Raw genomic sequence first — 12691 nt, 5'->3', positions numbered from 1 at the left:
TTTTTTTGTTTTTTTTTTTTTCATGCTTCTAATATTTCTTTTTTTCTTTTTCTACAGGTGACTTGATTTATAATAGAATTGATAGTGACGGATGTCGATTTTATGCCATCTGTAGCCCAACATGTAATATTGAACGACACGCTGTACATTGTCCTGTCACTACTTTGCCAGCCACAAGTTCCTCTGAGTGGTCTACAATAACAACAGCAGTTCCTCTGCCTCCCACTTCTACACGTCCTGCTTTTCATGGTTGTGTTTCCAATATGTACCCTCCTTTACAAGTACGTTTTTTTTGTGTTAGTTTTCGAGTATTGAAATAATATAATTTTTTTGGTGGTGTCTAATTGGTAGGGTTTGTGGTGTGTAAACCTTACATGTGGTGATTGTCTTAATTATTTTGCTAATGATGGGCAATATATAGGACATAATATTTTCATTTTTCCTTTTTCTGACTTTTAGTTTTTCATACTTCTAAAAGATGTGACAATGTTCTTTTCGTGTGTCTTTATTTTTAGTGAAACTCTTTGGTGCATTGCATCTGTAAGGTATCTTCTCACTGACATAATATAAGGAGTTTTCTTATATATCTTATTTTTTCACTAAAGGGAAATATTTTAGATTCAGTGAAGTCTTGTATCTGTTTCCATTCTCCTGTTTTTATGTCTATACTCCTTTAAACTTTTTTTATGTCCTCTGTTGACCGTGAATTACGCTATACGCAGAACAGAGGGAAGCAGTGCCTGTAACCTAATGCGTGTCCCCAAGCTCCAGAAGAGTTCCTGATGCAGAAGTAACTGGTGTAGTTAAGGTTTCCACCTCCTTTTGACATTAAAAAATTTAATCCTGTACAATATTGACAACTTTTTTCTCTGAGTGAAAATTTTCATTTTAGTCTTTTTTTTTTTAGTTTCAGAAAAGTAAGTGTGGTTTTTTTCCCCATAACACAGTCAGAATTTTGAATACCTGTAGTTGCCATTAAAAGTCATTAATACCAAAATTGAAGAGAAGTAACCCACATTGATTTCCTTTCCAACACTACCAGTACTGAAAACATAGCATAAATCTAAAAGGAGGAGTGAAGGTCATACCTGTTTACAGAGTTTTTTGAAAAAAGCTTTTTCTTCATTTTGCAGCCTGGAGAAAGATTCAAATTATCCAACTGTACAGAAGTCATCTGTAATGGAGACAACAACATAGATGTAGTACCAACATACTGCCCACCGGTAAAGGAAATTACCTGTGCAAACAAATATCCACCAATGCTGGTACCTGATGAAAATGGATGCTGTTACCGATATGAGTGTCAATGTAAGCATCACTAGATACAGGAATAACATAAAAAAGGAAAAAAAAAAAGAAGAAGAAACAGCCAAGCTTTACACAGATTATATGGGCATTTTCATTTCTTAGGGTTACTCTATAAGTTGCAGTATCTTCAGGTTTTAGATTTTCTTCTGCCTAAATTCTCATCTTAATCTTCCAAATATTTTCTCTGTACAGGTGTGTGTAGTGGATGGGGTGATCCTCATTACATTACTTTTGATGGAACCTATTATACCTTCCTTGAAAACTGCACTTACGTCCTGGTGAAACAGATTGTCCCTAGATATGACAACTTCCGTGTTTACATTGACAATTATTACTGCGATGCAAAAGATGGACTCTCCTGCCCTAAATCTATTATTATTTTCTACAAATCTGCAGAAGTGGTGCTGACTCGTCAACTCATGAATGGTGTGATGACCAATGTGGTAAATACTTTTTTCTATTTTTGCAAAAAAGAACTAATGTCTATAAGCCTTACTGATGCTATTTTGAGATACAGTCTGTTAGAATATCACATCATGGAGGTGATCAGGGCAGAGGATATCACTAGGGGGGGAAAAAAAGGATTGCACTGGATGCTAAGAACAAAATTCACATTTCATGAAAACTGGTACATTGTGCCATACTCTTATGTAAAAAAAGCACACTTTGAGGAAACACAAACACAAATTGCAAGCAGGAATCTTCTCCCAGAGGAAGATGGATATGTATCCCTTATCTACTGGATGACTTCTTTCTCTCCATATGGAACTTTGGCACCAAACAGCCCTGACATGATTCCCCCTTCAATTTCCTACAGTGAAGAGAGGTATAGCTGAAGAAAAGGGGTAACTTAGACTGTCACCTGACCTTCATGATCCAAAGTTGTGTTGGCAAACCAATGAAAATGAAAAGATAGTCCCACTCTTACACTGGAGAATCTATTTGTTGATTAGAGAATCTATAGAAAGGGAGAAAATTTTGTCTGAATAGGCACTCTCTCCTTACAGTGCCATGCCAAATTCTCAGTCAGAAACACACATTGGTTCCCTGTGAAAGAAAACAGTGACTGACAATTTTAAGTCGTGCTTTAGCCTGGTTCAGTGAGAAGAGAGCTGCAGAATAACTTCTGACGAAAAACTATTAGGCAAATAATTTACCTTCATTAACTCATATAAGATACTGGCTGCAAATTGAAAATTTTAACAAATAAATATGATCACTACCACATAAAACTGGCACTAAGGGCATCTGACTTAATTTTGAATTCAGACAGCTCTTCCTATGTCAATCGCTTTGTAATATAGAGATGGTGTGACTGTCTGGCAAAGTTATCACATAATAATGACAGGGATGTTTCTGTAGCTAAACAAAACTGCCACACATTTTCATATGAAAAATGTTTCCAAGGCACATAATCATGAGGGATACAATGAAAATACTTGCATTTATATGCATAGAATACTGTGTATGAGCATACAATTATCGCAAACATGGTATGTAGAGGCCACTTGGATTATGATCCCATTTTAGCAATATAGCAATACAAGCCAAGATATCAATGCAAATATATGCTGTCATTAGGATGCCAATGGGCACTGGATGTGATGAACAACAATATGGACTTATCCATAATTGTGAAGATTAGAAAATATATTATTTAAAACAATCAGGGAGGAGCATTGCTTATTCTGATGTGGTGTTTTGATGGTTTTTTTTAACCCTGTATACAGATGTACTTCAACAAAAAGATTGTTGGACCAGGCTTCAAAAAAGATGGCATTTCTTTCTCCACTCTTGGCATCAATATGATTGTTGAAATAGAAGAAATTGGTGCAGTCATCACCTTTAGTGGTCTCATTTTCTCTGTCAAGCTCCCATACAGCAAATTTGGCAACAACACCGAAGGACAATGTGGTAAGAAGGCTGCACAGATTGGAGGGAGTCCTCTTTCCCCACCCCTACTTTGGTTATGCTCACCCACTCTGGCTATGCAGTCTTACAATTGACAGAGATTTTTAAACAGCAGTAAATGGAAATGAGTACAGTTTTGCTCTTCAACTTCTGTAGATGTCAAAAGCTCAATATTTCTTTGGGGCTGGGGTTTTACATCTGTTTGTTTTTTCCACAACCTAAAGTTCAACCTAGAGAGTGTTCCCTAGGAAGCAAAGCAAAATATGCATTTATGAGCACATCACACCTAAACATATCAGCCCAGGAATGTACTGTGCATCTCTGATGTGGCTTAGGAGACTTACCCACCTTATCTCTTCCAGGAACATGTACAAACAATAAAGAAGATGAATGCCGTTTACCAAGTGGTAAGATCATTTCCTCCTGTCCCCAAATGGCTCATCACTGGATTGTTGACAACAACAAGTCATGCCATGGAGTGCCAGTACCACCAACTATAACCACACCTCCACCAAAGCCGCAATGTCAAACACCTCCGCTCTGCAAACTTATCTTAAGCGAGTAAGAAAACAAATTCATTTTTTCTAGACACAACTGTCTCAGTATCTTACAAGAAGAATAACAGCAATATCTTTAGCATGTGATAATAACTGAAAATGTCAGCTCAGTGACAGAATATATATAGTAAAAGGCCTTTGCAAAAGAAACTGGTCTGCCTTAATGATTTGCATGCCAAAGATAACTGAGCAAGGAGAGGTAAAGTCAGAAAATCAGGGATGCAGTGAGCACTAAAATCAATTCTCCCTGGATGCAATATTTCCAGAGTTTGTTCATTAAGTATTAAGCAAAGACTGAACTCTAAATTTGAAGTGGGTCTTCAGTACAAATCATAGAGAAACCACTTGCCAAAAAGGTGAAGAAAGCAGATGCAAACAGCTGAGAAATGTCCTTCTTTCTTTGTATGTTTTACCTAAAATATGGAATTCCAAAAGTGCAAAGGCTTGTTGTCTGAAGTATGTCATATACCTGTGTAGGCTGAAAGGTTACTTATAAAAGCCCTCTTACACATGCTTTCTGTAGTATCTAGTAAGTTTGGAGCTCTTTTATGTGTGAATTTTCTATTGCTACTGTTTTCATTCCTTTTTTCTCAACGTAGTGCAATTGCCTTTTACACCATACGCCACTAAAAAGTTGCGTACACATACAGAAATACTATGACCATTAACATCTAGGAAAAGAAAGCACTACAGATTTCTTAATCTTCCTGAATCTATCTCCCAGCTTATTGGCCATGCCTAGGATCTTGTTTCTCATGATACTTTCCTTTCTGAAGCAGAGTCACATGGTATTAACTGGAAAGTGTTGTCTGACAGGAACAGACTTTGTATAATGGCTCATTAATATAGAAGGGGGTTGCTTTCTTTCCTGTCTGCAGGGTTTTTGCAGAATGTCATACCGTGATACCACCAGAACCATTTTTCAAGGGCTGTGTTTTTGATGGATGTCGCATAGACGATGAATCCATGCAGTGTTCCAGTTTGGAGATGTATGCTACAGAGTGTGCTGCTAGAGGTGTCTGCATTGACTGGAGAGGAATGACCAACAATACATGTTGTAAGTATTGCAGGATTCAAAATGTGCGTGATAAATGGTAGAAAATACTGCTTTATTCACTAAACATCTCTTATATCTGACACTTGGTTATTGTCTACAAAAACCCAGTGGGGTCATTTCTCACAGAAGCTGCAGATTAAGAAGGCAAAGCTGTAGTAATTTTTTTTCTGAAAAAAATGCATCTACTGTCAATTTTTAATTTTTTTTTTTTCTTTTTCCATACAGCATTCAGCTGTCCGTCAAGCATGGTATACAAGCCGTGTGGGCCCATTAATCCAGTTAGCTGTGACCAAAGGTAGGGAAAAACAAAACACCCTACCCTGAAGCACCTGCTTATATTTTCCTTATCTATCTACTTTCCTCAGAAATTTGAGTTATTTCACAATGAAATGTGTTGTGAATTTCACGAACTTATTAAAGATTTATAAATACCAATCAGCTCTAGGAATAGGTGCTTCCTGTTGCCCTTCAGAAAGTGTACATTTTTTGTCTCTCTTGTATCTGACATGATACGCTGCTCTGCCCTCTGCCTCACCACAAAAGTGTTGTACTCAAGCACATATATTCTTCCCATTCCAGCTATGAGCGTCCTGGCTATGGAGTAACTGAAGGCTGTTTCTGTCCTGAAGGAATGACACTCCTGCATGCAGAGAGCAGCATCTGTGTCTCCGAATGCTGTAAGTAGCTAATTTGAGGAATAAATAGAGATAGAGATTGTTAGTCAGGAGACCTGAGCTCTATAGTCATCTTCTACATGGTCAGATCATTGCACATCAGGTTCCCTAAGTGTCCCCAGTTACAAATTGAATAATAGTCAATATTACCCTTTTTTCCCATCATCCGTCCTTATGTAAGACTCACCGAGATGGTAGAACTCTACAGTTCAGAAAAATTAGTCTGCATGTTCATTTTCTTGTTAGCTTTATCTTCACCTTTTTTTTTATTTGAAACTGCACATATGTATTCCTTTGTCAGTTTTCAGTGGTGTAAATACCCATTCGTTTGTCTCTTTTTTTTCTTTTTCTCTCTAGTCTGCAGAGAACCAAATGGAATATCCAGACAGGTGAGTATCACAATGAGTGTGGCTTAATGAGCACAGACAAGTGAAACAAGATGATATTTAGTATTCCACTAAACCAAAGCTTTGTCACAAATGTTTGTTCAGTTTCAGTCTTAAAAATAATGAGTACTAGGGCACCCCTAAGAAATTTAACAATATGTGATAAAATATTCTTTCATTAACCTCACATACAGGAAAAAAACCTTAAAAATAAAAGAGAGAGAGAAATGGTAGTAGTGGAAGTTGGGCATATATGCTTATTTTATTTCCACAAATTTGGCTTGCTAAAATTACTAGAAATGAAGGGAGAGATGGAGAACAAAGTTTACCTGTTGCTTATCATGTTCATATCTTGCATTCTTTGTTCCTCAGCTGCACAGAAATCAGCAACCTAATGTGAAAATGAGTATCTCATATGATCATCTCTTATTAAAAAATGGATGTGAGGCTCAATCACTTCTCCTTTAGAACTCCTGTAACTCTCATACTAACACTATTAACAAATAAAAAGTAATAGCTTTCTGAACTCAGAACCTTTAGCAGCCTCCAATGTCTTCCTGGAATAAGCAGTTTGAGGGTCCCCTATGAAATCTAGAATATGAAAAAGCTGATATAATCAGTTATCACTATATGCGTGAATATGTTAACTAGAAGCAAATAAAATTATTTTGGTTTAATTTTGTATTTAATTTTTTTCTTTCCTTTGTCTGTGTTTTTCTTTTTTATTTAGCCAGGAGAAAAATGGACAAAAGATTGCCGGGAATGTGTCTGTGACAAAAATACTCTTAAGGTGAAGTGTAAAAAGCACGAATGTTCTCTGACACAGCAAATATTTTGTGAAGAACCAGGTTACATGCCTGTTGAGATACCAATACCAGAAGATCCGTGCTGTACTAGGACTGAGTGCTGTGAGTACTGTCTTAATTCTTTATCATGGGGAATAGGTTATATTAATTTTAGGAAACTACAGCAATAATTTTGCATTTTTAAATACTTTGCATTGATGTCATAATGCTTTTTAGAGCCTTCTTGCAGAGCATACAGTAAATGCCTAATGACAGCAAATTTAAAGATTAAAAGATTTTATATAGTTAGACATAGAAAAGTAACAGAAAATCTCCTATAATTTTACATTGAAAGCCTTTAATACTGTCACTACCTGAAATAATATTCAAAAACCCTTCAAAACATTTGTGATTTCATTTCAAAGGCCAGTATTAGGAAGATTAACTTTAAAAAATAGTAGTGATTATTTAAAAATTGCTCAGAAAAGTTCCAGAACCAGTTATCAGAGCAGAGAGTCATCAGATTTCCCCACTGGTACAAACTTCTCTTTGAAATTATCTCTTTCCAGCAATTATCACTCTGCTTTTCTCAGTGTTTTGTTTCACAAAGATTATGGGAAGGCCCGATCACATTGAAAACACCTTGGCACATAGAAGTAATTAGTCATTAAACTATCTTGTGTAAACACCATATCTACCCCACAGGAAGACTTCAGAAGTTCATGTAAAACAAAATTGCTTTAATTGAAAAATTCTGAGCTTATTATTTTCCTTATTCTCTTACATGAAACAGACTGCAACACAAGCCTCTGCACTGACATCACACCCCAGTGCTTAGAGGGACAGGAAATAATCACAATAATGCCACCTGGAAACTGCTGTCCTATCTTCGAATGCAGTAAGTATTGTGCACCCTCCTCATGTGGTATTTACCTCTGTATTTTTCTAGGATACAAAAATCTTAGAGATGCAAGTTATCTGTGGTATCATATTGGGCCTTGTAGTGAATGTGTGTTTTAAGGCCACTGCCACAGCTTACAAAAAGGGTCTACAAAGCTATGAAACAGAAGTTTTTTTCATAAATTTCTGTCTCCTAAAACTTACACCTCTTTCTTCCTTCTTTACAGGACAGGGCTGTGTAGTCAACGAAACCTATTATGCAGTAAGTACACAGAGTTACTTAATTTAAAAATATAGCCTCACATAGTTCACAGTGCAGTGTTTTTGAGACACCTATCATGGTCCATATTTTGTAGGAAGGCCTGAGATGAAACATTATTCATTATTTTGCTGAGGTTAACACCCTCTGGACAAGCAAAATCTTATTATGCTCTCCTTTCTACATTAGCAGAATTTGATTCCAAAATCGGTATTACCAAACCAGGAATTCTGCTTAAATGAAACAACCAAAATTGTAGTTATGGATAGTTTAGCCTGTACATAGTTCATCTTTGTATTTTCTGTGACTTGTATACACGGAGCAACTTGTTTTAACTGACTAATAATGGGGTTTTCCAACTTCACCTAGCCTGGAGCTGCAGTTCCATCAGGCCCCTGTGAAGAATGCACCTGCTCTGCATCCTCTCCCTCAAGGCCTCACCACCTCGCGGTCACATGCCAGCCTGTTATCTGTGACACGTACTGCCCACTGGTGAGTGCTGGTCTGCTGCCAGAAATTCCTACCCCTCCCAGCTCTAATAACCACCAGTTCAGGTCAGTGACCTGACTTAATGCCATTGTCTCTCTATTTCTTTCAAAACAGGGCTATAAATACACTGTGGAACCCGGACAGTGCTGTGGCACGTGCAAGGCAGCGGCTTGTGTAGTGACTGTGGGAGACAACATTACACATGTGCTCCATGTAATTACCTCTGGTTTACCTCACTTTTGGGGAACTTTGCTAGTCTTTCCATTCTTTCCTCTCCTTGTTGTTGTCACATTTATTTCCTCCATCTCTCCACACAGCCTAAACAATATCTTACACCACAAAACGCCAGTTCTAAGACTTCTGGAAGCAACTGTGCTATGACACTGAACAATGGCTTTCAGAAATCAACATAGGAAAATACATAGGTGAAGGCAAAGGGCTATGGTTTGCCTCCAGTTCTGAAACTGTAGCATCCATTTTGCTCAAAGGACAATTTTATCTGTGGAGGCATTTTGACACATCCATAAATTCTAATGACAAAACCATTGAAATGCAAATCATTCTTTCCAAACGAGTCCAGGTACTCACCCTATTCACACAAAAAGCACCTCTATATCCATATAAAAATAGAACCTCTTCACTTGGTCAATGAAAAACACTTAATAGCAGTATGATAATATGGCAAATAATTATCAGCTGAAATTCAAGGAAGTTGTTTGGAATAATCAAACTACTATACACAGCAACAATAAGATATTGGAGGGCTTTTGTTTCATTTTTATATAAGATGATCCTAATTTGTTTTAATTTTGACTACTTTCAGGAAGGAGAACATTGGAATCCACCTGGTGATAACTGTACTGTTTACACATGTGAAAAACATGCTGACCAGTTCATTCAAGTCATCAAGGAGGCAAGCTGTCCTGCCTTTAACCATGATGACTGTGATCCAGTAAGTACTATCCTTCCAGTTCTCATTTCTGGAAAGGTTGCAGTGCCTAACATCAGTGATAGAAGGATCATAGTGTCCAATGAAAATAACTAGCAGAAGCATCATGCAGGAAGTAGCTCTCCTTTTATCCTCTCTGAACCTAGTCCCAGTCAAATTTTATCTCAGAAAAGCAACTCAAAACTAAAATGAGTGATATAAAAATCCTCACAGAGGATCAGACATGAGAGAAAAATATACAGCATAATATTTTGGATTCCTAAAATGTCAAGTGACCTAGAAGCAAAAATCAGCCTCTGGCAAGTCACTTATCTCATTCATTGTGTTACCCTGTCTGTTTTAATCCTTCACCTTCACTGACTGTGGTCACAATATTTTGACTTACATGTTCTAGGAGCTTTATTGCTTGCTGAAATTATGCTACTAAACTGAGGGTTTTCCCCCATTTCAACTTTCAAATCATGACTTTAATATTAATAAGCGTTATGTGCCCTTAATATTTAGCCTTGCTTGAAATTAGATTCCATGGAAATACAAAAATATACACATTCTCTGGTGCCAGAGAAAATCAGGAAGCAGGTAAAGTCTGCTTTAGCATGCAGATATGAAACCTGAGTTATCTTTTTATGTTTTCCCAGGATGATATCAGGCTATCTGACGATGGCTGCTGTTTAGTGTGCCGAAGAGTACCGAAACGTAAGTAATAATAATTTTGTTAAAAGTATTGATTATCTGTGCCTGGTTAGCTATATTAGCTCATTTTGCACAATGGGTGCATAGACAGATGAGGTGAACTGACCAGGTTTGGGTTTACTGCTTCACTAGGATGAGAAAGGAAACAGGTGGAAAAGAAACAGGACGTTTCCATTATGCATTTTTAGTCTCAGTGAAACAGATGATGAACTTTCCTATCCCCTACTATTAAATGCTGGCTTTTTTGTGGGAGGGTGAGGACGATGACTACTCTCCAACTTCTATAGATACACTCTCTTTAAGGAGGAAAGTGAAGCCAGTTCTGAAAGATGGGTGTGCATCAAGCAGTAACCACAGTACTGCTCTTAATTTCTGCATTCTGAATCAAGTTGTCTAAGAAAAAGGGAGAGTTTCATCCACTGATAACACAAATGCCAAGTCTTCATTTGGCCCTCAGCAATTAAAAGAAAAATGCATTGTGACTTAGTTTTTTATTTCTGTTCCATCCTCCTTAGTTTTCAGTTACAAACTGTTATATCATGCACAGCTATCTATTTATATGCACATGTATTTTAACCTGTTTTCCTTTGCTTTGGGATGACCTCAGTTTGTATGAAGTACAATACGACTACTGTCATCAACTATAATGGCTGTGTGTCTCCTGCACCTGTTGAGATAACGTACTGTGAAGGCAGCTGTGATGCCTACTCACGGTAAGTGGCATAAAATATAATGGTGGCCTCTTGTCTTCTACTCTTTACACCAGTTACATCAAGCAAATCACAAGTGTTTTTCTGATGTGTCCAACATCCACCCAGCCATCAACTGTTTCCATGGTGTTAATTAACATGATATTGTGCTAGCTTGATTATCTTGAGATTCAGTGTTCAACAGCCTGTTCAGCATCATAGTGAATAGATCGAAATTTTGATTTTGCCCATTTGAAACTGAGGTTATTTGTCTCTCATTGTTATCTCACTGGACTGGCTCACTATGTGATCTGGAATAATTCTTTAATTTTTCCGTGCCATAATGAAGACTTAGAGTCATAAATTTTTGCAATGAGGAGCAATTTACCTGTATTTCACCACAATACTGTAAGAATGCTAATATTAAGCAACAGTCCCACATGCAAGCATGCAATTTCTGGTTATGTTTTGTAATGTTTGGGAGGAGCAGCATTATACCTCACATAAATTCTGAATCTTTCTCATTGGTTTTTCTATCAGATATTCTCAAACGACAAACACCATGGTGCACAAATGCTCGTGTTGTCAGGAAATCAAGACCAGTAAGAGAAAGGTGACTCTGTTGTGCAGTGATGGAACCTCCCTTGATCACTCCTACACCTACGTGGAGAAATGCAGCTGTGTGGATGCTGAGTGCGTTACCCAAGGCAACACCCAACAGGAGACACAGCAGATAAAGACCTCTCAGGAGCAAGCAAATGTCAAAAATTAGAACTAGAGACAAGTCCTCAAACAAGGGCTGAGCATAAGACTAAATAAAGAAACTTCAAAAAATACAAAAGTGTCAAGAGCAGCTAAAATTTTGGATGAACAGATGATATTTTCTGCATAAACCCTCAGTCTGTCTGTCTACAGAATTTCAGCTTTCATTATCAATATATCTCCCATTGGTTTTTACGTCTGCTCTTTTACACCTTGAGCGGTGTAAGTTCATCTTGACATTTTCTGTTCATTTGTCTTCTGAGAAGTGCTGGACTTCTAATAACATTTTCATTGCAGTTCACTGAGAAAAATCAAAAGACAAATCCAGGAAACAAACCAAACCCAAGGAAAACTGTACCCCTCTGCTTCTATAAGTTTCTTTTTTTTGTTGAGGAAAACTTAGAGGGCAGAAAGCCATATCTTTTCAAAACTATAAACTTCAATATTTTGAATAATTTATAATGGACATATTTCCCTACATGTTCTTGTGAGGAAAAGGAAAAATCCTATTGTGAGAAGCTGCTGCACACTACTTTTTGTTTACATAACACCGTCAGCATAGTAGCTGTATGAAAATATGGATTTTTTATTTTATTTTGTTATGTGGTTAATTGTTTACAGAAGAAATATATATATATATATATATTTGCCAACAGAGGCATATGAAGGATTTTTTAAACAAAAGTATAATATTAATAACATTAATAATAATATTAATAATTGTAAATTCTTTCCTAGGAAGCTTTAAAAACTTGGACCGCTACTATTTATTACTTTTTTTTTTTTGAAAACTGATTTTTTGGGTAATTTCTTTCAGAATTAATGTTATCCCATTTCTTACTCTCAGTCATGTTGTCTGGGTATGGTATATTTTCTTTTGGTTTTGAATATTATTTTATTTTTGTTCCTTAAGACACTAAAAAGCAATTATGATTAATAAATTTTGAGCATTTTACAGCACGTCTACTTTGCCTTTTCAGTGAATCCCTTGCGTGAGAGTTGCTGGGTCCATAAAACATAGTTCCAGGTCAAAAGTCAGTGTGGTACCTAACACCCTATAGAGCTTTGATACGGCTTTAAATGAAAAACACTCAAAACCAAACACTTGGAAGTGTTCCTAGCACATCACCTTAGCCGCTATCACTTAGTGAACTCTCAGAAAGCAAGCACCTCTCGGAGTGTGCACATGTTTTGTAGCTCTGAAAGTTCTTTACCTGACTGGCATAAGCTAGCCAAAGTATTTCAAACCAGTCTGTCTCATGTTTTAGGGCC

The 12691-nt window shown here is 36.9% G+C and overlaps 1 protein-coding gene across 1 annotated transcript in view; it reads left to right on the top strand.

Annotated features, from left to right (window-relative positions):
- The window catches only part of LOC128936423 (mucin-5AC-like), a 51029-nt gene that overhangs the window by 37335 nt on the left and 1003 nt on the right, over positions 1-12691 (top strand). Inside the window, exons 31-44 of the mRNA XM_054275361.1 lie at positions 58-143; positions 1134-1308; positions 1501-1751; positions 3039-3222; positions 3582-3780; positions 4655-4833; positions 5059-5128; positions 5865-5896; positions 7806-7840; positions 8207-8329; positions 9150-9278; positions 9914-9971; positions 10576-10681; positions 11198-11350. Coding sequence (XP_054131336.1) covers positions 58-143; positions 1134-1308; positions 1501-1751; positions 3039-3222; positions 3582-3780; positions 4655-4833; positions 5059-5128; positions 5865-5896; positions 7806-7840; positions 8207-8329; positions 9150-9278; positions 9914-9971; positions 10576-10681; positions 11198-11350 — 1780 coding nt within the window. The remainder of the gene's footprint in view (positions 1-57; positions 144-1133; positions 1309-1500; positions 1752-3038; positions 3223-3581; positions 3781-4654; positions 4834-5058; positions 5129-5864; positions 5897-7805; positions 7841-8206; positions 8330-9149; positions 9279-9913; positions 9972-10575; positions 10682-11197; positions 11351-12691) is intronic.

Source organism: Melozone crissalis, unplaced genomic scaffold (assembly GCF_028551555.1).
Source record: "Melozone crissalis strain CALT ecotype California unplaced genomic scaffold, PUWL_Pcris_2 ptg000018l_1, whole genome shotgun sequence".
Lineage (NCBI taxonomy): Eukaryota > Metazoa > Chordata > Aves > Passeriformes > Passerellidae > Melozone > Melozone crissalis.
The sequence above is the reverse complement of the archived record's forward strand: the minus strand, read 5'-3'. Positions and strand labels throughout refer to the sequence as shown.